Below are 24,740 nucleotides of genomic sequence, written 5' to 3'. Positions count from 1 at the left end.
ACATACATATATCAATCTGAGAAGTTGGATATGGTAACCTACTCTTAGGTTTTCCTATCACGACCGACGACAGTGTTAGATCATACGAATCGATGGAACTATATCAAAATCCTAACATAATAAATAATAACCTTTAATTCAATTATTTACAGAAACCTACGAGTAGCTCTCGAAGAACGTGGACCGTAAGGATCTACTGGACGGGGAGCATCGGACCTAGTTGACTCTCGGTAAAGGGAATCATAAGCACCTTCATAAAAATATAATCACAAATCAATTTTATAATCAAACCCCAAATAAAATGTCAAAATGCTAAAAATACTAAGAATTGTTTTGTTTAACATGCTCGATTCAGGGCTTTCGGATTAGAATTTGGTGAAAAAAACCACAAAATCAATCTTAGGAAATCAAAAAGTGTCAAAAGGGAGGATTTTGAAAAAAGTCAACCCGATCAACGGTTAAAGGCAACATCGACCAATGACGACGATCAATGGTCAACAGTTCGGTTCGTTTTGACGGGGCTAGTTTAATTCGGTTAAAAAATGGGCCGATTTGGTTAGACTAGTTTGGATTTGGGACGAATGGGTCAAACGAGTTAGATCGGGCGATCGGGTTGGGTACAGGTTAGCGGGTCGAGTTGACCCACTTCTAGGAGCTCCACCGGGCGGTGGACAAGCCCCACGAGCATGGGCGACGCCTGGTGGCGTGTACGATTTAGTTTGGCAACGAAAAAAATTTCTAAACTAATTTTAAGGGGTTTGGAGACACTTATCTAGCTAGGTTCGCAACAGTGAACGACAGAGAACTCAATTACGATACATCGAAAACTTGATATTACTCATCCTTCTATACGCCGGTGGTAATAGTGACAAGATGAACACCGGTGGACTCGAGACAACTCAAGGAATCCAAATGTATGTGCGATGTTGAAAATAGAGTAACGGTCGGTGATGAAACATCAAATGAAGATTTTTGGCCAAAAGTTTCCAAAAATGGAAGGTTGAAGTTGAGAAAAGTTTTGGGTTTCGAGAAATAGAAAATTTATGTTTTTGGGTTTTAAACCCTATTCAAAAGAAAAAAAGATAGAATTATGCATGGGATCTATAGGCTTTTGTTTATCATTGAATTTGGATTTGAATTAAATTAAAAGTTTATTTTGGTCCCGAATTTAATTAAAATTCATTTTAGTCCTCAGAATTAATAATAAGAAAAAAAATCTAAGTCTTATTTTGGGTGTGACAACTTTTATATATATATATATATATATATATATATATATATATATATATATATAAATGTGTGTGTATATAAGTAATTAAGTATATATGTAATTATGTATGATCAATGATGTATGTATATAAGTGTATATAAGTATATGTATATATGTACATATGTATGATATATGTATAATGCATGTATATATATATATTTATATGTCATAATTTTAAAAAAACAAAAGTAAAAATAATAAAAATTATAATTATTAAAAAATCTTCTTGTAAGGCTCCCATGTAACTAATTAGGTTTGGTTCACATGAATTGTCTTGGCAAATCCTTAAAACTATTAACATCATAAGTACAAGGGCCCACCTCTCTTATTCTTCTCCAAAACCAACGGCAAATGATGAAACTAGGAGGAAAATTTTTAACTTTTAAAAATCAAAAGCAAATTGGGCTACAAGTGGGCTTTTAGGGCTTTTATAAATAGGTTATCATTTTTTATTTTAATAGACTTTATATATATAAATGGACTCTAAAAGAATTGTATTATACTTTTATTATGAGAGCTTAAATTTTAACATAAATTTGTTTAATTTATTTTTTTTAATTTTAATGTATTAAAATGTAATAAATTTTATATTATTCAAATTTTCAAGATCAAATAAATTCATATTTTATATATATATTAAAATTTTAAATTAAATTAAATTATGAATTAATTATTACATAAAACATAAATTACACTTATAAATATTTAAATTAATTTTATATAATATATTAAAAACATATTTAATAAATAAATTATTTAATGATTATAATTAAGTTTTATAATATAAAGATTTTAATTAATATAGAAAATAAATTTATTAATATAATTATCATAACTAACAATTTGTTTCAACTTTTAAAAATAATCTTATTAATTATCATAGTTTATTATAAATTCAAAATCTTACAATTTCATCAATTGTAACTTATAAGTCAGATAAATATCAAGTTAGGTAAATGTTAAATCAATTCAATAACAAATCGGATCATTTACAAGTTGAGTTTAATTCATAACAGGTTAAGCTGATAACAGGTAGGGTAATATCAATTATTTACTAAGTTAATATGGGATTTAGGTTGATATCAGTCAGATGTAACTCGGGTTCGATTATCATATTGTCTGTTCAATTCGGTTTAGGTCTTTCTCATGTCAGGTTCAAATTCCTAATTTTTAGGTCCAACTCAAGTTCATGTCAACACCAGTTCAAACTCGAATCGATGTCAAATTACTACCACCTCAGGTTACAATCAATTTTAAATCAAATCGATTTCAATCAGGTCGAATCAATTTTTTACATCCTCGTACAAGGTTGTGGGATTTCAGGATGTGCCGATTCGAGCCATAAGTTTGGGTCAGTTATGTACAAATTTAATACGGACACATGATATATAAAAATTAGGGTAAATTATGAGGAATGTCATTTCTATTTGAGTTTTGTCATATTTTGATAGAAATTAAAGAAAAGTTATATTTCAATCACTTGTGTTATTAATATATTTTAATTTAATTATTGAATCGTTAAATTTTATTACATTGATGATGTGATACTTTAACAAAATTATTAATCTGTCACAAATTTGATTTTTTTTTTAAATTTCTAATAACTCTATCTTTATGGCATTTTTTTGCTTTCGTGACACGTTTTTGTTTGCCTTTTGGCACGTTCTGATCTTTTTATTGATTGTTTTGTCGATTTTATTATTTAATTTTCTCAAGGTTAGATTTAACATCACATCGATTGATCAAGATGACTCTGGTTTGTTATCTTGGTGATTTGTCTTGTTTTGGACCCTCAGATGAATTTGGGGATATACGATTTGCGTTCAAAGATAGTTTTTTCACGATGCTCAACACTGATTCGTGATTTTCTGTGGTTTTTTAGTAGCTTGATCCTGTTTTGTGGTTCATTTGCTGATGTAATCAAATCTATTTACATCTTTATTTCGTTCAATTTTCTTTTGGATGAATTTTTAATATTTTCCTTATATGGTTCTTATATGATCTTAAGCGGATATTTCCATGTCAATGATTATAAGAAATGTCTTAACCAAGGATGGACTGGTGGGGGTGGGTGCAGTTGCCCCTATGTATTTTTTTTATTGAAAATATGTTTTCGTCCTAGGACTTTTATAATCAAGCTCACCCTGAAATTTTATAAATTCAAATTCGCCTCTCCTAATATAAAATCTTGCCTCTGCACCTGATCTTAATTATGGGTTTATTTTACCCTTATGATGATAAACTATTATTATAATTTTAAAATTTTCTTTTTTAGTAAAACTAGCTGGTTCTATTTACGTAAAAAAGAATATACAAAATATCAAATTCACCTTTAAATTTCTTTCAAATAATTTTCACCTTTTTCTTCTAATAAGCTTCGATTTCAAGTTTATCCTTAGCTTTAAACCGAGCAGTCAAAAATATAGTTTTTCACATGCATTTGCAGGAACTTATTTGCAAGGTGATGAAAAGTAGTGAAGTGATTCCTCATAGAAATTTCCATGAACTTATTCTATAAGAACAACTACATGTTCCATATACATTTATTCACAAAACCCAAGAAAGTGGTAAGTAGTTGCAAACTTCCACCCTTTGGCCTTAAGGAAGGTATAATTAAAGTGTTCATACACTATACAAGGTAATAATAGTCAACGTGAATGCATATAATATGAACGCATTGTTTTTCCTGGGATTTTCCTCGTGGACTCTTCAAATATATATGTCAAAGCAGTGTGGCATCCACACTCCATCCATTTCTCTGCAAATTTTAATACATTACACAGCGATTTCTTGTTTCCACCTTCTTCTTCTTCTTCAACTTCATAAACAAAAAAATGCAGAAATCACCGTCGTCATCGAACGAGATGATTCCGCTATGGGGAATCATTGTATCTCTGATCTTTCTCAACTTCGAGATCATACTGCATGATTTCTATTCGTGCATTTGTTTCATCATCGGTATATTCAAACTTATCCTAGTAATCATTTCTTGCACCCGCGTCTCTCCCTCTGCAACAACAAAGAAAATCTGCACAAACAGCGAGAGAACTTCTAATGCACCCGCGGCAGACCAAACGACAAGCGACCATCATATAAACCTGTCGTTTTCGGAATTAAAAACGGTGATCGAGAACGAGGGGATAGCTCCAATAGATTGGCTGTTCGAGGAAGAAGAACCGAGTTTGACGGAAGTGAAAGAAGCTTTCGATGTGTTCGACGAAAACAAGAATGGATTCATCGATGCAAAGGAGTTGAGGAATGCTTTGTTTTCGTTGGGGTTCATCAAGGAGGCTTCGGAAGATGACTGTAAAAGGATGATTAAAGGGTTTGATGATAATTTCGATGGTCAAATTGATTTCAATGAATTTTTAAAAGTGTTGGAAACAAGTTTCTGCTCTCCAAATTAAGCTTCTTTTCTTTTTTCCATACCCTTCTGGTGTGTGTGTGTGTGTATCACTTCAACTTCAAATTATCTACAAATTACACTTGTTTCTTATAAGAAAAATAATTTACCACTGTATATTTGACTTTTATTTATTTATAATAATTAACTAAACCCTTTGATCAATTTTAATAATTGAATTTTAACCCTTTGATTTTTGACCCATAGCTTTACTCCAAATTGGGATAATTAAAATTGAACTTTTGACCCATGGCACAACACATTCAGGGGTTAGTAAATTCAATTTGAGTTCGAGTTTCCTTTTGCTTGAGTCAAGATTTCCAAGCACGTTCTATTGCAAACAAAAATGCTTCAATTTACAACAGAATTTCATATTGCATATCTAATTTTATTCATATTTTGTTTATGAACAAAAAGAAAATGCTCATCTTAATTTTTCTACAGGAGTATTTTTAGTGTACAACTTGGGGGATTATGGAAATATTTTCCAAACACATCCCCATTAAAACTGTGCTTAAACAAAAAAAAAAACAAAGAAATGAAAAAGGAAGTTCATATACAGATGTCAATAATCATGTTCAGCAGGAAACAATGGCCAGATATCAGATTCCATCATAAAACCTCTATTGTTGCATCAGTTCAGTTCTATCAGAAGAAAGGTCAAACAGGAAATGTTCGGATTCGGGTGCGTATCTGTGAGTCACTTCATCTACGAATTATGGCATTGTCCCGATGGAGGCGTTTGATTCATGAAAGTAGGTTTCGTTTGCTGCGATAAACAACGATCCAAATCAATGACTTTAAACTATATCGAAGTAAAACAAGTTCGACTATACAAATATAAAGAATCCATTAACTTAGTAGGATGTAAGTAGAGCAAGAGAAATTATGTTTCCTCACCTGATGGTAAGAATTCCCATCAAAAATGGCGATGCCACAAGGGCCAGAGGAAGATATCCAAGATTGATGACCACTATTAGACATTGGTCTCGGGGCTTCGAAGTCAGTAATAACTTGGTAAACTCCTGGATTTCCTTGAAAGTTCCTTGCCATCTCAGGCTTCAACTTCTCATCCTCTAGCAAGTTTGCAGCACTATATTGCGGGTACAAGAATTGCTTATTTAGTTGGGAATTTAAGTACGAGTTACTCCCTAACTCATTCAGGCCATTACTTTCCTGTACAGTATTATTATCAACTTGTACTGAACTGCCGATATCGGTTTGTTTACCAGAGGCAAAGAAACCAGAATAACTGGCAAGGGATCCATCTGCAGGGCACTCCGTATCTCTGGATTAAAGGAACACCAAAAATTCATATTGAGATTAAGTCGGCCAGTTGGCTTCGAGAGAAATTTCTATTCATAAGGTTGAATGTCAAAGAAGACTAATAGGAATGGAATTTGAAGGAAAATATCCATAAAGGTCTTACAGATTAGGGAGAAAATTTGGATCATTTTGCAATAACATTTGCTGATTGTCATTGTTTGGAAGCCATGTAACAGGTTGGCCTTCTTGCACCCCACCCATCATCACGGGAAAAGGCATCGCATTCTGAAACTGTAAGCCAAATAAGTTGTAAGATATTCCCCCCAAACGAAAGAGAGATGGAAGAGATTATATATTTTGCTACCTGGCTAGTGGATTCTAGTGGTAGAAGATGGTGCTTTCCATAGTTTTCCTGCCAAGATAGTAGCACGGGTAAGTAATTTATACGTAATTATGGCTCGGATTCTATTAAATTGGTAACCTTATAAGTACAAAGAGGCTAAATAACCAAGCAGTTTTCATCAGGATCTGGTACGGCTAAACTTTATTGTAGTTAAACCTATGTGACTCAAACTTGGGTGTGATTGTTGGATACGAGTATGTTTCAAAAGCGGCTAGGGTCAGATTTTCTAAATGTTTCCATGTATTTGGAGGATCCTTGGAGGTCATATCTCCATATCTATGTGCCGGACACGAGTACTATACATGGATACTTAAAGAAAAATGAAGAGTCGGAACAACAGAGTTAAACACTATCATTTGAACCAAGCAAATACGTACAATGTGTTGATACTTGATTATACTCTATATGTGGAACATATACATAACAAATACATATATGCATGTCTGTATGCATTTCTCTTTTTGTCTTAACTTCGAAAGAAAACAATGTACCTTGTGTATCCGTATACGCTCAATGGATTCTCTAAGTGAATCTTCCATCTGCCTAAGATGTTCTATGTTGTCAATTTTATCCGGATTACTCCAGTAGCTGAAACCATCACATGATAACATAAGAATTCCTAAAATTACTCCATAAAACAAATAATCATGAACACAACCAAAATAAAGAGAGAGAACGCAAAACAACAACTTAAATTGCTATCGTCCAAAGGTTAGAGGCGAGCTATTAACAGAGTTTGAGTTACATCAGAAACTAACAGCTGAATGAGTTGACCACCAGAGGCACTATTCCTTTTCATGCAGTTGCATTATAATTTTCTTAAAAATGTAAGCTTATATTATTCTGGATGATCTAGCATTTATCTACAAGCCAATCCCTTAAATTATAATCTTTCATTATAATATCTCTATATGATAATATATAACAACATTAAACCTATGAATCAAGTTCCTTCCACCCCTACACCCACCCTATCTTAATTCCAATCAAACTGGCAATAAACTTGCCACATAAAATGCTAATGTAGCAAATGCTGAAACTTCATAATGGCCTCAAAATGCATCTTGTATTTTCTATCCTCAGGAAAACATTAACCTAAAACACCAAACTCAGAAAAAGTAGTTAATCAGGGTCTAAAGATCAGTTTAGAGGATGTTCTAATAGACAAAGCTAGCATATCTTGCAGTACATTAGAGTTTAAGAATATAATTTACTATAAAACTATAAATGGTGAATCTTCTTCTTATCTCATTCAAACATTTTATAAGCAGGAACAAAAAGAAAAAGCAATACTTTAACAACCAAAAGCTCCAAAGGTGCACCTCAGTCTCTTATGTACTTCGTTAAGCCGAGCTTGCAACATTGATACTTCATTAGTCATTTCCTGAAAATAGCAATATCCAAGAAGCCTAAAAAAAATAAGAATTACAAGAAAACCTAAGATAAAATGGGACAAAGGTTGCAAGCAAACTTCATACCTCAACAGATTGACTGCTGCAACGGTTAAAAAAAAAGAAAAAAAAGAGAGAGAGATTAGATTCCTCCCAATCTCTTACTTAAAAAGAAACATATTATCTGGAAGAAAATGAAATAAATATCACATACGTTGCACCTAGAAAGTCTTGTATGTTTAAATCATGGTCCAATTTCTTGAAGGTTTTCTCAGTGCCTATATTTAAAATAACAAGAACAAAAAAATTATAACGATAGAAGAGTAATAAGGCTATACTCTTCACTTGAAGCAGAATATATTGAAGAATGTGTGTAGTAAGGAGTCTTACTTCAAGGCTCTCCAGTTTCCTGTCATGGACCGACAAAAACCAGTCAGCTAAAATACCCATTTGAATACCACAGATTACTAAACAAGTCAAAATTCAGAATGCACACCTTTTTGCCCTTTCTTGTGGTGTTAATTGTGCAAACTTTGCAATAACCTCTTCGATGGAGCTGAAAAAAAAGGCAAACAAGCAACAAAAACGAACTAATTGCGTTACAAAATTTTCTTCTAAAAAGCATGTCATCTTCAGTTATAAACGCATAACTAAATGCGTATATGTATGATTATTTAGAAACGATATACCTATGGCTATTTCGGATATTACTTGTTATGTGCATGAAATTTTTTTATTAGGAAAGAAAAGAATAACAGTAAAATATATTTATGCTTTTAAATGATAAAAAATCAAAATACAGCACAAATCCAGAGATCAAAAGTGGCAAAAAGTATACATTATTAAAATCCTAGGCCACCATGCTTACTAATTAATCTAGCTAATCATCAAAACTGTCTAAGAATAAGAATGCTGCAAGGAGCACTTGCACACGAATCTGTATATTTATCTGCAGTTAATATAAAACATACACAAATTATCAGTATATATGCTCTACTACTTCTGCTATTGTTATACATTGTATTGATGTAATATTGATTTCTCTCTCAAATGTAAACAAAACTATATAGGAAGGTCAAATGTGGCTATAATTTGCAAATAAATAGAATTTTAAATGGTTCAAAGAAGCAATGATTCATTAATCTCTAGTAAAACATAAACTTAAGCCAAACGATGATTCAATCCTTCCGATACCTGCGCTCTCCATGGAATAATGTAGGCTTCCCGGTCGGAGAAAACATGAGAAGGATGATATGAATGTCGCATAATATCGATAATTCCTTGGCTTTCTTCAAGATTCCAGTTCTTCGTTTCGAATATGTAACTTGCCTGTTGCTATAGCTCTCTAACCTTTTAATTTTTAGTTTAACCCTTCCCATCCTGCAAATTCGCAAGAAAAATCATGGATCACTTTCTTAAACCATAATTTCATTCTAAGTCACAAAAATCTCCACATTTACTCACTCTAATTAAGCAAAACAAAGCTGTGCAAGTGGAGCTCTCGTCCCGGGCATCAACATCAAACAACCATGTGATCTTCAATAGAATTTCAAACGCAGATACTCAAAATTGAAAAGTTGGACGAAAATTTAATAGAAAAAAGTTTAAACATAAAAAAGAAAAAGCATTTGTTGACATCCATCATCACGTTCCCTTTTCCACAGAAACAGAGCATATCTTATCTAAGGAAAAAAACAAGTTTTTAAGTTGAATACGATTAAAATTTCAGAAACCCAGAAGAGAAATACCAGTAAAATTACAAATAAAGAAAATTGAGAGAGAGAGAGAGAGAGAGAATTTGTTAACATCCAATGGAGAGAAAACAAAAATTTTATCTTTGTCCCTAAAGAAAGCCCAATTTACAGAAATGAAGTATACCCGGGAGAGAAAATCATTGAGTAATAAGAGAACAATAATTGTTTCGATGAATTCATTGAGATTAAAAATAAATAGATCAAACAGTGAAGCTTAAAAAATAAAAGAAAGAAAAGAATGAAAACAAAAGAAAAATGAAACCAGAACTTACAATTTAGAAAGGAGGAGGAGGGGTCAGGCTATGATTTCGGTGGATAAAAACACTGAAATTTCGTAACTTCACGAAGAAGGGGATAGCTTAGAGACGGTGGATAGAGCCAGCCAAATGGAGGGTGAAATGTTCGACCAAATGTCCATGAAAATCTAAACCGGATGGTTGCATAGGATGGAGCGGATCATATGTTTTTTATTCAACAAACATTTAAGAAAATTATTTGATATATCATATAAATTTTAATTTATATAGTTCTATATACTTTTAATCAAAAATATAATTATATATAGTTTGAATTTTAAAGTTTTTAAAAATTAAAGTGTAAGGATTTAAGTATTAAAATTTTAAATTTTAAAATATAAATTTAAAATAAATAAATCATATAAAATAAATTTTATACAAATGTTTTTATTAAAATATTTAGAATTATAACAATGAGTTGGTTGAAGTGATAAGTAATTCATTATCACTTAAGTAGGTATTGAATTCAAATCTTTATATATACAGAAAATTTCTACAAAATAGATTTCTCCACTAAAATTAGACGTACAATATAAATTGATTCGAATTAATTTTATGAAACTCTTCGACAGAAAAAATGTTTAAAATTATAAAAATACTTTTAAACTAAAAAGATCTGCAAACTGTACATGCGAGCTGCAGGCATGTGTTATACAAATATTAAAAAACACTTTATTTTTATATGTATATGCTAAAGTAAAAATTATATATGTAGATATTATTTATAACAATTTTCTCAATTTCATGAAAAGTATTACCTACGATTATAATAACAATAAAATATTTTTAAATGATATAGATAATTTTAAAACAATATGCTACTCTAATTTTTTTAGTCATTAATGATATATATTTTATAAAAGTAATTGTTTAAATTTAAATTAAAAAACATTCTTTTTTATATTAGAATTATTCAATGAATTCATAATAAAATAAAAACAACACTACTAAAAATCAAATGTATACGTTGATGAATATCATGACAAGAGATCATGATAATTTTATAAAAAAATAAAAGAGTTTAACTATCAATAATCAGTTGATCCAGTATGATGAAATAATATATCTTTTAAGTAAGGTTAAGAGTTTGATATCTAATGTTTACGGATGGAGTAAAATGAGTTGGGAGGGTCACCTTTACTTCTGTAGTACCCGATCTAAATTAATTGATTAATAGATTGTATATCAGTGGTTATAAAAAATAAAAGAGTTTAATTAATATAAAATTATTTAATTTTCATCTGTTGTAGGAACTAAAAAAAATATGAAATGTTTTAATTACTCTTGATCTAATGAAATATGAGTCAATTTTTTTTGTAAAGGCCTTCAAAGGCCCTTTACCTTAAAAAGTTAATGTGACTCTCGTATTATTTTTCTCTTAATATGATATTTTAATTCATAAAATAAATTCAATGTGGTCTTTTGATCAACATCTTTCGTCATTGACAGTTATAATGCTGACATAACAGTTCACAAATGCTAACATGACATTTCATGGTGTTGACGTGATAGTTCACGGTGGCTGATGACGTAGTGAATGACATTGCATATGGGCTAAATTGATTTTTTGCTTTTGTTAGAAGGTTAAATTGGTTTTCTTTAAAGTTCAAGGGATTTTTCCTGAAAAAAGTTGTTTTAAATTATAAATATAAATTATTTAAATATTTAAAAAATAAATATAAATTTTTTTAAAATTATTAAATTATTAAAAATTATATATATATATATATTAAAAATAATAAAATATTATAAAAATAAATATATATATTAAAAATAATAAAATATTATAAAAATAAATATATATAATAGATTATAAAATAATTACTTCTAAATTATTAAAAATTTTAAATATATCTTAAAAATATATTATACATAACACATAACATATGAACATACCATCAACACTTATAAAAAGTACTTTTACTGGATAATCGAGAATTATAAAATTTGAATTAGTTTAGACTTATAATTTTTGGATTAGTCAAAACTTATTATGTTTTTTAATTATTTTTTGTAAGTCTCGACTAATTTAAAAGATAATTATAAAATAATTTTTGACATAAAAAGATAATTAGAAATATAATAAGTTTTGATTAATCCAAAATTTGTAAGTCTCGACTAATTTAAATTTTCTAAGTCTCGATTAATCTAGTAAGAATACTTTGTATAAGTGTTAATGATATGTCTATATGTATAATATATCTTTTTAAAAATATTTTTAATTTATTTAATAATTTATAAGTTATTATTTTATAAATTATGATATATGTTTAAAAAGTTATTTTTTATAAAAGTTTTAATATTTTTAATATGTATATTCAAATTTTTTAGTAATTTATTTTTTTATTTTTATATTTTTATATTTGAATATTTCTATATTTAAAATTTAAAATAACATTCATTTTTTGAAAAAATAAATAAGTCCTTTAACTTTTAAAAAAAATTAGTTTAACCCTCGAACAAAATAAAAAATCAATTTAACCCATCTGTCACTTCATTAATCATAGTGAACTATCACATCAGTAATGTGAACTGCAACGTCAACATTGTAACGAATAAAAATGAAAAATGTTGGTCAAATTGTCACATTGTGTTTGTTTTCTAAGTTGGAGAACCATGGAGAGAAAAATAATACGATGACAACATTTTTTTTAAGTACATGGACTTCTGATACATTTTTGTCATCTTTTAAACAATTCTTACTTAATGGAGGGTGGAACGAGAAATTTACTACTAATAAGTATTGAACTCACAACCTAAGATAGAGAGTAAGTGTTAATTGAGAGCTTTCAACCCATGCTATAGAGATTGTTAAATAAATACCTATAAATTTTAATTAACTCGAGGTTAAATCTTTTTCCTTTTGACTTTGTCTCTCTCTTTGAGTTAAATACATTTAAGTTATGATTCAGTTAGTATATAATTGTGATATAATTTTATAAGAATTATTATTTGATATATGTTTCGTATAACATTTATTTATGCAATTTGTTTATTTAAATCTCAAATCATAAGATACTACACTCTAAAATCTTAATTCTTTAACCCTAAATTATAAAGCTCTAACCCTTAAATTTTAAATTTTAGACTCTAGTTAGGACATATGACAATAAAATAGACATACTACCTTTTTACCATATATTCTTTTTAAAATAAATCATTTTAACTGTAACATTTTTATTTAAACACTCTCTAAAGCAAATAATTGGACCCATGAACAAATTTTAATTTCCAATGGCTTGTAAGAAGAGAAAAAAAATGAAATATTTGCGAGTCAATGGGCTCAAACCAATGTTCAAATAATATGGGCTGGTTCATTATGTACATTAGCCCATCCCTCCTTAACCCTGAAACCCTAAAACGGATCGCTCCCTTCCCTCACATGTATATAAAGACCCCCACGGAACCCTAAATATTACCCTCGACGTAAACCCTAAATCCCCAATTCGATTTCCTCTGCCAGGGCTCTCTTCCCCCCCCCCCAATTTCTTCATATTACATTGTGTTTTTATTTGTACGAATGTTTCATTTGCAATTAGCATGAATGTGAGGTTTTAAAGCTTGTTCAAACTTATTATAAAAATGAGTTTTATTTTATAATACTGTAGAATGGTGGATTTTTATTTATAAAAATAGACAGGGACATCTGCACACCCTCGTTTGGTTAGGTTGATTGATGACTCGAGTCTTAAATGGAAATCTCTCTGATGCATTGATTATCTATAGAATTTCAATTATTTTTTGTTTTTCTGAAGATTGTGATAATTGGGGGATGTCACCGTACGGCAGTATAATATACAGTTAAGAAAAGACGTTATTTAAAAATATTATTGTTTTTTTAATATTTTCGATAAAATGCTATCTAAAATATTATTTTTTTCTATCAAAAATTTTAATATTAGGCTCTACCTAAAATATTAATTTTTACCGATTTTTTACCAAAAATTAGATATCAAAATTAATAATTTTTAGTAAAAAATAATGTTTTATGTAATAATTTACTGTAAATATTAAAATCCAATAACATTTTCGATAATAATTTTCTTTAACCGTATATTAAGTTATTATAGTATCCTCTCCATAGATTTATGCAAGTGATGATAAAGATAGACAGGGACATCTGCACACCCTTGTTTGGGTGATTGATGACTGTCTTAAATGAATGGTGCAGAATATATTTAATAATTATTGGGCTTCTTACATTTTTTTAGTTTTTAAATTATATCCTGATATTTAAATTTTTTAACAAGAGGTGTTTCGTGTTTTCTTTACACTTATTTTAGAAGTTTATAGTTGTCGGTTATAGTTTTAGGTCATTATATATTTTTTTATTTTTTAATAATAAAAACATTAGTTTTTAAAAAAATTAAAAAAATTAATCTTCCACCCCACATTATTCCTCTCCCTCACATCTCTTAACAGTGACAGTCGTGTAACGTATGGACGATTGTAGTTATTAAAATCGTCGGAATCAACAACAAAAAACTTACAAATTAAATAACCCTTTATGACATTTTTCATTACGATCGATGCATTTTTACGGTGGGTGAGAGATTGGGTTTTGGTGGTGATGGTGAGATGGTTTTGATTGTTAGATAACGATTATTATGATCCATACACCTAAAAGTATAACGTTTTAAACATTAAATATGTATTATTATAAAAAATATTTAAACATTAAACTGTATTTTGAAATATAATTTAGTCAAAAAAAATGTATTAAGCCTTATAATGAGGTCTCGTACATTTAAGACTTGAATTAATTTTAAATTATAATTTTATAAATTTTGACTCAATTTAAAAAATATAAGTTCAAATCACGTAATTTTTAGTAATTAGTGAATTGATTTTCAAGTTTGAGTTGAATACTTCAACTTTGTATGATATATGTATATCACATATGAAAAAATATGAATAAATATATTTGTGTTGTATATATGGTTATAAAAGTCATTTAAATTGGAATGAAATAATATTATAATATTATAAATTTTACAATTAAATTTAAATAGAAACTCAAAAAATCGACTGACTCGAATTTTTTTAACTCGATTCAACTCGAAAAAATTTTAACTTCAAGTTGTAAAATAGGACTTATCAACTCGAATAACTCGAAATTTTTTGACTTGACTTAACTCAATCGAATGCTAACCCCTACGTACGCTTATACTTGTCATTTCAAGATTTTAAAATTGTATTTAGTATTCTATTTATTAGATTTTCTAACTAGTTAATTTTATAAAATAAAACTTGTAAACCTATTGAGTAGTCTAAGTAATTAAATGGAGTGTTATTCTCTCTTGGATTTGAGCAGTTATGTATAGAACATTTGTTATAAATAATTAATAAATATTTTGAATATATATTATCTTATAATCATATTAGATTATTCAAAAAATAAAATAAGATTAGTTAAACACTCAATTAAACTATTTGATAAAATAAAGATATTGATTAACTCCATTATGGGTAAGAAAGATGTATTTAGCTATTTATCTATTTTTGTGATTTTGTTTGTCGTTAAATTTTTTTTTTAATTTTAATATTATATTTTAATTATTTGTTAAAAAATTGTTATTATGATGATCTTTTTTATTTTTTTAATGATGATATAACATTATTTTATAGTAATATTATTAATTCTTTAAAGAAAAAAGAACAAAACATAATAAAATGTAAGATTTTAGAAAAAAATTAATAATTGAGTGTTCTGTTTGTATTATTTACTATTTTCATAGTTTTTTTTCAATAAGTCATATTCTTCAGGATAACTTCATGCACTATTTTAAATTAGTAGTTGTCATTGTTTTTAGGAGTTATAGGTAATTATATGTGATTTTATTTTTGTCATTTGTTAGGTTGTATAAGCCAACTTTTGTCTTTAATAAATAGCGTGTTTATTTCATCTTCAACTTGAATTGTTTATATTACATTTGGTATCAGAGCTTGGTTGTTGAGAAAATAAGTAAATATGAGTGAAGAGAAATGTGACATTAGTCTTACAAAGATTCCTCATTTTGATGGTTTTAATTACGCTCATTTGAGCAAGTTCATGGAGAATTTATTGAGATCCAAAGGACTATGAAGCCTAGTTGAGAATGGGTTCAAGGAACCAAAACCAACAACTATGCAAACTATCGCACAATAAACACAATTGGATGAGATAAAGATGAAGGATCACAGGGTCAAACACTATTTATATCAAGACATAGATCGTGTGGTTTTTAAGAAAATTTTGAACAAGCGAACGTTTTAAAATTGTTTGGAATTCTTTGAAAATCAAATTTAGTGGAAATGAGAGTGAAAAGGTATTTTCTCAACACCTTAAGAATATGAGGTGTTAGAAATGAAGAAAGAAGAAACGATCAATGATTATTTTGCTAAAGTGATGATTGTAGTAAATCAGATGTGGAGCAATGATGAGATCATGCCTGACTCGATGATCATGGAGAAAATTTTTGAGGACTTTGACAAAATGGTTCACCTATGTGGTAATATCTATGGAAGAGGCAAAATATATATATATATATATATATATCATATCGGTTGATGAATTGTAAAGCTCATTGTCTGTACGTGAACAAAAGTTTATGAGAGTTGATCGGGAAGAAAATCATGCCTTAAAAGTTGTTGATGATTAAAGGTTTGAAAGTAGACGACGCGGCGTAAATTCATACCGAAAGCATGAAAGAAGTAGAGAAAATCATTTGACAAAGCACAAGTAAAATGCTATAAATGTCACAAATTAGGGCATTTTCAAATGAAGGTCCAAGGTGGGAGAGTAAGGCAAACTTTGTGGGATTCGATGAAGAGGAGGAGTTGCTCTTAATGTCATGTGTGGAGACACATAACTCACAACAAGATGGCGTATGGTTTCTTGATTTAGGTTGCTTAAATCATAACGTTTGAGAAGTTTAGGGGAAAACTTGGAATTTGTGGTGTAACAGAAATAATCTGACCGTAAATATACAGAACGGTTTAAGGGATGAATTATTTATTGTTTTTCAAAGCTATTTTTTGTTTTGTTTCAGTAAGTCATATTTTTTAAGACAACTTCATGCACTATTTTAAATTAGTAATGGTCCTTGTTATTAAAAGTTATAAGTGATTAGATGTGATTTTATTTTTATCATTTGTAAGGCTATATCAGCCAGCTTTCGTCTTCAATAAAAAGTGTTTATTTCATCTTCAACTTAAATTGTTTACTTTACATGTTCAAAATAGATTTATCGGTATTGACTAATATATAATTTGTCTTTGATTTTATCATAATTAAAGTATAAGATATATATATATATATTTATTATAATTTTCTTAAACGTGCATAGTAATTAATATTTTCAGACATCTCGTACAAGTATGCTTTCTATGAATTAAAGAAGTTTAATGTCGTTTTATTCTAGCATATAATTAAATTACATAAAAAAATTATGAAAATTTTAAAAATTTAAACTGAAACCATTATTTATTAAATTTTATTTAGAAAATGTTGGGGGCAATGTCAAGTTGCGGATTCTCACCAGACATTATTATGAAGAGTCGAAATTTGAATAGAAATCCACGTCAGTGCCACGGTTATATGTCTGTACTTTGCTGCTTCTGGAAAGTGATTGCTTGGAGGGCGGCGGCTGTGGATCCTAAAGTTTAGGGTAAAATACGCATATAGTATTTAAATTATCAATATTAGTTTAGTTTAGTATCTAAATTTTTAGTTTTATCAAAATAATACCCAAAGTTTAGTTTTTGTTTTATTTTAATTCCCATATTCAAAATTCAAAGTTAATTTTTGAAAAATATTGAAATTTTAGGTATTAAAATGACCAAAATTATATAGTTTATGTACTAAACGTGTTAAGTTTTTAACAACATGATACTAAAATGAAACAAAACAAAACATTAAGTATGGTTTTGAAATAATTGAAAGTTTAGGTATTAAAAGGGATTAAAACTTACAGTTTAGTTACTAAATGCATAGTTTACCCTAATTTTTATTGGGATCCCACACTTTTTTTTTTAACTATATAAGGGTATTTATAGGTTTTTATAACAAATTTATATAGTATTTAAACACGAAATCATCAAATCTGTATGCTAATCTTTCATTGTTTCACCTCTAGTCATTTGTTGAAATTAACGTGTATGAATACATTTTTACATATTTTTTGTTTTATTTATGACGTGGATGAAAAATCTCATATTATTATTAACATACAAAATTTTATATAAAATACAAAATACTTTAACCATATACGTGTCATGTACATTTATGTAATTGTAGGTGATATACTTATTGATATCCTCTTTTTCCATCCACATGATGTAGTGTGGTCAAACGAAGAGTATGATCTTCGTCAGTGCCACGCCATTTTCCTCTTTAGTTGTCCCAAAGAAGACAATGTCTTATCTACCCACAGAAATACGAAATGTGTTCTCTCTCTCTTTAATAAACTCACAGATCTTGATGAGGCTTATAATTAATCCATTAAATATAAATATTTAAATTATTAATTGGATGCCATTTTAATAAAAAATAAACTGGAAAATATATTATTTTGATAAATTTGTGCAATTAAAAGTGAATTTTATTAACTTTGATATAAGTTTAAAATTAAATATTTGCAACAATCTGGTCCAGATTCGGCCACAAATAACAAAAAGAGTCAATTTGTGTGGGCTGGCCATCTCAATGATCACAATGGTTTTCAGAACCGGACCGGTTAACGAATCGGTCATGCTATCGGTTTATTGGTTCAACCGGTCGGAAGAACCGGACGACGTCATACTTATTTAAAAAATTAAATAAAAATACCAAAAATATTTAATAAAAAATAATTTTTTATATCACAAATCATATTCAAAGCAAGTCATAACATATATAAGTTAAAAACCATAAAATCAAGTGAAACAAAATTATTCAAATTAACTACAACATAATATTTAAAGTAAAACATATTAAATAATAAATATAATTATATAACTATAATTAAAAAATAAATTTGGGGTTAAAAAAATCATAACAAAATTATATAACTATTCTCTCACTTCAATCAAGCTCGAATTTTAGGCTTCAATCGAGCTTCTAATTTTTTTTTGAGTTCAAACCTTTTTGAGTTCAAGTTTCAATATTATATTTCGAGTTTGAGTTGAACTTGATAATTTTTAGCTTGTGAGTTTGAGTTGAGCTTACTTTTAAAGTTTTCAAGTTCGAGTCAAGCTCAACAATACTCGAGTTCGACTTGGCTCGTTTAACAAACGACGTTGTTTGGTTTAATTTAAAAAAAAAACAAAAATCCCGGTTTTTCCCGATTTTCAGCCGGTCTGGTTCGAACGGTTCAGCGGTTCTGGCCGGTTCACTAATAACGGTTCAATCGGTTTAGATTGAATCAGACTAAGCAACGGTTCCCGATTGAACCAACCGGTCCAGTCCGGTTTTCAAAATAGAGGTTAGAACCCTAATAATTGGTTTAGTTCTCTCTTCTTGAAGAAACATCACAATAAATAATGCTACAGCTTGGCCTGAACCACCAGCACATAGAAAATTTTGCAATCCATTTTCTTTTTTATATCATTAACTAAAATCACAATTTCATCTGAACGTTAAACAACCAAAATGACAGCAATTCCTTGATAATAATTCATTGAAGTTCCAAGAAGCATTTGCAGTTCAACTAAAAAAAACCCAGGAGCCTGCTAATGGGAAAACCCATCTAATGACAATTATGTACAAAAACAACTTCCAACATCAAAAAATTGCTCTATCCACTTCCAATAACAATATTACTCGGACTCGGATATAAGTGTCGAACTCGAAACCTATTGCAGAGCTCCCTCTTTTTCGACATGTGCCCGATTGATATCGGCTTTATCAAACAAACCAGAGAGTTCCATGCTTCTCTTCACCACCAAATCCTCCTTCAAGGAAGGTAATTGTAAACCGGTTAATGATAATTCGCCTGCTGAGGCTAATTTCATTAGCTCTGACTCATCCAAACCTTTCGTACGGCCAAGGCTGCATCGATTCGATCCATGCTTCGCCGATGCATTTTTCAATTTCTTGATCTGCATATCCAATCCGAATCAAACATCATCTATAATGTTAACATTGTTATCGAAGAAATTAACTATCCAGATCGACCGAAAACTTACAGTAGCAATAGTGCAGCTGAAGCTGCAGAGTCGGCCTTCAGCACCTCTATAGAATCTAAAGAACGGCAAGACATGGATATTGAGACAGTGGCACATGTTCTTCAGTTCATCGTAGTTAACTTCCAGAAAAATCGAGTCCGGATTCTGTTCGGCCAGTTGACAGATCTGTTACAAATTAAGGCAACAATCAACAACAGCGACTCAGAAATGAAGAAATTGAAACAAATTTCATGTTCTTCACAGTTTCATTGAAGCTCACATTTATAAACAAATTAGTCCTACTAATAACCTTTCAACATTAGCCCACATCAACAAATATTACAAACAAGTAACTTGAAATAAAGAACACATTTTTCAGTTCCAAAGCTTCACTTTTGGTTCATACATACATACATATTGTAATGGCTAAATATACCTTAGGATGGAGGGCTTTGCAACCACCACAACCAGGTGAATAGAAGACAATAATGACCAATCGATCACCAGCATTTTGTAAAGAACAAACAAGTTCTTCAGCAGAGTGGATCTTCAACATGTTGGGTTTAAGATTCTTTTCCCACCATCTCATACTTCGACTCACACATGCTGTTTCAGCCTGGAAAAATCAATTGCTTTTAAACATCAATTCTAATGGTGAAACAAAAAAAAAGCCCTTTGAAATCCAAATGAAAAAGGCTAGATTTTTGACATACTTGAACAGAGAATTTGTTTTCCCTTTTGGTGCTGCAGTTTCTTGAGCCTCTCTTCTGATCTGGGAAAACTAGTGGTTTCCCCCAAAAATCAAAGCTTAAAGGAGACAACTTTTTTGATGTTGAAGCCTTGAAACTTGTGAACCCAGAAAAATATGAACCACACTTTAATGAACAGGCCATTACCCAGTTTTTCAAAATCAATCAAAAGTGAAGAGTTTGAACAAAAAATTTTGTTATTTTTTACCGAAAGATGGATGGTTGAAGAGAGAGAGAGAGAGAGAGCTTCAAAGATAAAAAGGAAACTACAAGAAGGGCTTGTGCTGGGAACTATATAATGAAAGAGAGCAAAGTGGGGTCAAGATGATTTGGATTTAAGGTTATCCAATCTGTTCTTTTGGATTGTGAAAACATATAAGAAAATATTTTGGAGAGCTGCCACCAACTTTCATTAGTCTGATTATCAATTAATTTTGATTTTTTGATGATAATGAAACGATTCTCTTAAAAAGATATTAATGAAAGTTGTTTTATTTCCAATATGCAGTTCAAATTTTGGATAAGGTCCTTCAAATATTCAAGAAAAAAAGCTATCTGAAAAAAATTACAATAAAAAATAGGCAACTTTAGTTTTTTTTGGGTCTTTAATTAGAATTATTGAGAAAATAAATTATATTAAATCTTATTATAATGGAATTCGCTTATATAATAATTATATTTATGTGTGTATATTATCAATAAACAATAAAATTTTTAAATAACCTTCTGAATCATTAAAGATATAAATGTAGGTGAAATTACAAAATCAAGTTACACATATTAAATATATTGCTAAAGATTAATAATTCACTTTTTGATGTTGATAGAGCCACATGTTTATTAAAAAAATTAAAATTATAATAAATTATCACAATCAAAAACATAAACTAAATATGTAATTAGGATATTTCCCATAATTATTGACATAATAATTATATAAAAGAAAATGTTAAAAAATTCATTTAAAAATTTGAGCAAAATATACCTACAAGTAAATCTCAACACATCAACAAATAAATTATAATAAAAAATCAAACTATTGTAAATTCACTTAAAATATAATTAATTATATCATCTTCATTTGATATTGTCTAACCTTTACTTTATAGTCAATTTTTAAAATGGATAAAATCTTTTAATTGACATTTTTTCATCTTAAATTATGAATTTAAAATTTATTAAGAGTAAATTTTTTTTCTTCTTTTCAAGTAAAAATTATTAAAAAAATTTACTTTATAACTCGCTCTATTACTTTTGGGATTATTCTTCCCTTTTGGTTGAGAACGATTTAATATACTTGCAGTTAATAAATATACTTATGATATTTATTGATAAACATTTTAAAAAATTATCAAAACAATTGCAAGTGGTGCTTCCTAATAATATTTTCGATAATTCAAACTTCGAGACTGATGAAGTGAGCTGTAAATCTTATCTATTTTAAATGAAAATTTAATCTATGATTAGACCGCAAAAAAATCATAACTTAATACTTTCAAGGATATCTTTTTGGCTTAATTCGTAAATAAGTATCTAAACTATTTTTTTTTTGGTAAATAAGTGTATAAGGTTGTCGCAGGCATCTTTCGCGTAGGTTCAAAATTGAGTTTCGACTTGAATAAAATATTAGAGCCGCCACAAATCATTTTAAAAATAATATTTAGGTTGATCAGACACCATATTACATGATTTGCTGTCGTAACCATCTTTCGGTTGAACTCCAGAATTGGGTTTCGACTTGAAAAATGTGGATTGGAACCGCCACCAATCTTTTATTTTAAAACAAATAGATAGATCAGATACCTTATTTCTTACATGATCAGCGTTTTACCAGAGATGTGTCGGATTCGGGAGTCGGTTACAGTCAAGGAAGGGTTAGCACCTTTGAACTGTCATTTCGGTACTATGTAATTTCCAGTTGTCCTTAAGTAAGAAAATTGTAAGTTTAACTTAAAAGGTAAAATAGAGATCCAAATTACTTACCTCCGATTGATTGAAAATTCCTCAAAAGATAAAATGTGTTAGGAAAAAAATGAAAAATGAAAATATGATAAGGAAAAAAAAAGTTAAGATAGGGAAGCAAATAAAATAAATATAATAAATAATAATAATATATATACTGTAAATAAACAAATAAGAACGACGAAAATAAATAAATAAATTAATTAATCAATACAAGTATAAAATAAATATAAAGGCTAAAAAAGGTAAATAAAAATACATATATGAAAATAGTAGTAACGATAATAATAACAAAGTAAAATATACATATGTATAATGTAATATAATAAGAAAAACAATCAAATAAAAGTAATTACAATATATATAGATTTAAATAATATAAATAAAATACTAAGCGTATACATATATATTATGATAAAATATAGTAACGATATAAAGTATATATATATATATATTAAAATACTGAAAAAGTAATAAAGAATAAATAAAAAAGAAAAAGAAAAAAAAGATAATTAAATATACATGATAGTAATATGGGTTATATTGAAACTAAAACAAAATTGATAGCACAATTCGAAAGAAAATTGAAACTGAAAACGAGATTTAAGGGTAAAATCAAAGTTTAAAAAAATGGAGGGATGAATAAGGGAATTCACCCCTTCTTTGATGGAAACACGCGGACCTTGTAGGTCCATGGATCGGGTCCGTCGATTTTATGGGTTGCATATATGTTAAAAAAATTAATTTCATTTTGCCTCGTTTATTTCTTCAGCTCAAAACTGAGCCTTCCCCTACCTCTCTTTTCCTCTCCAACTCTCTTCAACAGCAACGAACAGGGGTCATATGTTCAGGAAAAAGAAAAAAAACGGTGACTTTTTTAAAGAAAAACGGTCTCAGGAGGGTGGATCTAAAGAGATCTCTTCGAAATTCCCCTCCTCGGGTCCTCGACCTTTTCTTTTTTGGATTTGAATCAAGAACAACGGCAATCAAGGCAACATGGATGTATCAAGAACAACTGAGTAAAAATAATACCTTTTTCTTATTTCCTCTCGAACTTGTTACAAACGCTTCAGGATCACTCTTTCTCTGCTCGTGTCTTTATGGTATTTTCATGTGTAATTCCTATGTCAATTACAGTAGGGATTACACTGTATTTATAGTGTTCATGTACTCCTATTTTTGGGTATTTAAATCCTAGTAAAATACTAATGATGGTATCTTGATAATGACCGAGATTCTCGGAGATGGTTGCATGCGTGCGGCGGCTGTTAAGAGTCCTCACATATGAGGGTTGTGGTGCCAATGGAGAGGCGATAGAAGTATGTTGGGCTTCACGTGTTTTTGATGGGTTCCTTGGTCTTGGGCTATAGGACAAAATCTGATGTCTTCAGCTGCCCCTCTTTGCTCATTATCGTGTAACGAAAATGGAGCAAAGATTACAAGATACGGATTTTGTCCATATCGAATATCATCTGTTGTAGAGTTGAAATTCGATATTGAAACTAATTTGTCAATCACAAAATGACTCCGTCGTTGTGAGGTTGAGTTTAAACTGGAAAATTCTGAGCACGAAATCCTTCGTCGTGAAGTTGAAAACGAGCTCAAAGCTTTTGACAAGTAGCCTCTGAATCATCTTCTGGCTCAAGATACTTCGTCGTGTAGGTGGAACTTGACCTGAAAACTTTGGTGTTGATGTGTTACAGATGACTCCTTCGTCGTGAAGTAAGGTCAACCTGTTAGGGTATGATACCTTTCGTTGTGAAGTTGTATATGTATATGGCCCCTTCGTCGTAAAGTTGAGAATGGGAATTGGACATCCTTCGTCGTGAAGTTGAAATACAATGTAAGTTGTGCTGTTCCGGGGCCAATATCCTTCGTCGTGAAGTTAAAATTGACTCTGGAACTGTTAAATTGTTTGTTGACAGTCAGCTGCCCATTCGTTGTGAAGTTGAGCTTGTGTTGTCATGAGTCCAATATCCTTCGCTTTGGTTCTGAAACTGGGAAATGGTTTGTTGACAACCAGCCATCCCTTCGTTTTGAAGTTGAACTTGTGTTGTCTCGAGTCCAATATCCTTCGCTGTGATGTTGAAATTGACTCTGAATGAAATTGAAAATTTGTTT

The 24,740-nt window shown here is 29.5% G+C and overlaps 3 protein-coding genes and 1 non-coding gene across 4 annotated transcripts; 2 read left to right on the top strand and 2 right to left on the bottom strand.

Annotated features, from left to right (window-relative positions):
- The first annotated feature begins 4,104 nt into the window (after positions 1–4,104).
- LOC120187235 (probable calcium-binding protein CML45) lies at positions 4,105–5,372 on the top strand. The gene is made up of 2 exons (XM_039190999.1): positions 4,105–4,595; positions 5,312–5,372. Exons 1-2 carry the CDS (start codon positions 4,105–4,107, stop codon positions 5,370–5,372), a joined length of 552 nt encoding a protein of 183 aa, XP_039046930.1.
- LOC120187264 (agamous-like MADS-box protein AGL65) lies at positions 5,048–9,922 on the bottom strand. Its single transcript, XM_039191017.1, has 12 exons — positions 9,760–9,922; positions 8,928–9,113; positions 8,230–8,289; positions 8,124–8,142; positions 7,948–8,003; positions 7,821–7,836; positions 7,665–7,726; positions 6,834–6,930; positions 6,304–6,351; positions 6,103–6,230; positions 5,574–5,961; positions 5,048–5,442 (listed from the first exon to the last, which is right to left on the bottom strand). The coding sequence occupies exons 2-12, from the start codon at positions 9,110–9,112 to the stop codon at positions 5,383–5,385; spliced, it is 1,119 nt and encodes a 372-aa protein (XP_039046948.1). The 5' UTR covers position 9,113; positions 9,760–9,922; the 3' UTR covers positions 5,048–5,382.
- Positions 9,923–13,404: 3,482 nt separating this feature from the next.
- LOC120187321 lies at positions 13,405–13,497 on the top strand. The gene has a single exon (XR_005522282.1). It is a non-coding gene; the product is annotated as a small nucleolar RNA R44/J54/Z268 family (small nucleolar RNA).
- Positions 13,498–19,383: 5,886 nt separating this feature from the next.
- Positions 19,384–20,890, bottom strand: LOC120187213 (thioredoxin-like 1-2, chloroplastic). Its single transcript, XM_039190987.1, has 4 exons — positions 20,622–20,890; positions 20,345–20,524; positions 19,930–20,094; positions 19,384–19,842 (listed from the first exon to the last, which is right to left on the bottom strand). Exons 1-4 carry the CDS (start codon positions 20,799–20,801, stop codon positions 19,597–19,599), a joined length of 771 nt encoding a protein of 256 aa, XP_039046918.1. The 5' UTR covers positions 20,802–20,890; the 3' UTR covers positions 19,384–19,596.
- Positions 20,891–24,740: the final 3,850 nt, after the last annotated feature.

The sequence above is a fragment of the Hibiscus syriacus genome, unplaced genomic scaffold, assembly GCF_006381635.1.
Source record: "Hibiscus syriacus cultivar Baekdansim isolate YM2019G1 unplaced genomic scaffold, ASM638163v2 tig00113724_pilon, whole genome shotgun sequence".
Taxonomy (NCBI): Eukaryota; Viridiplantae; Streptophyta; class Magnoliopsida; order Malvales; family Malvaceae; genus Hibiscus; species Hibiscus syriacus.
Note: the sequence above shows the minus strand (reverse complement) of the source record. Positions and strands in the feature narration are given on the sequence as shown.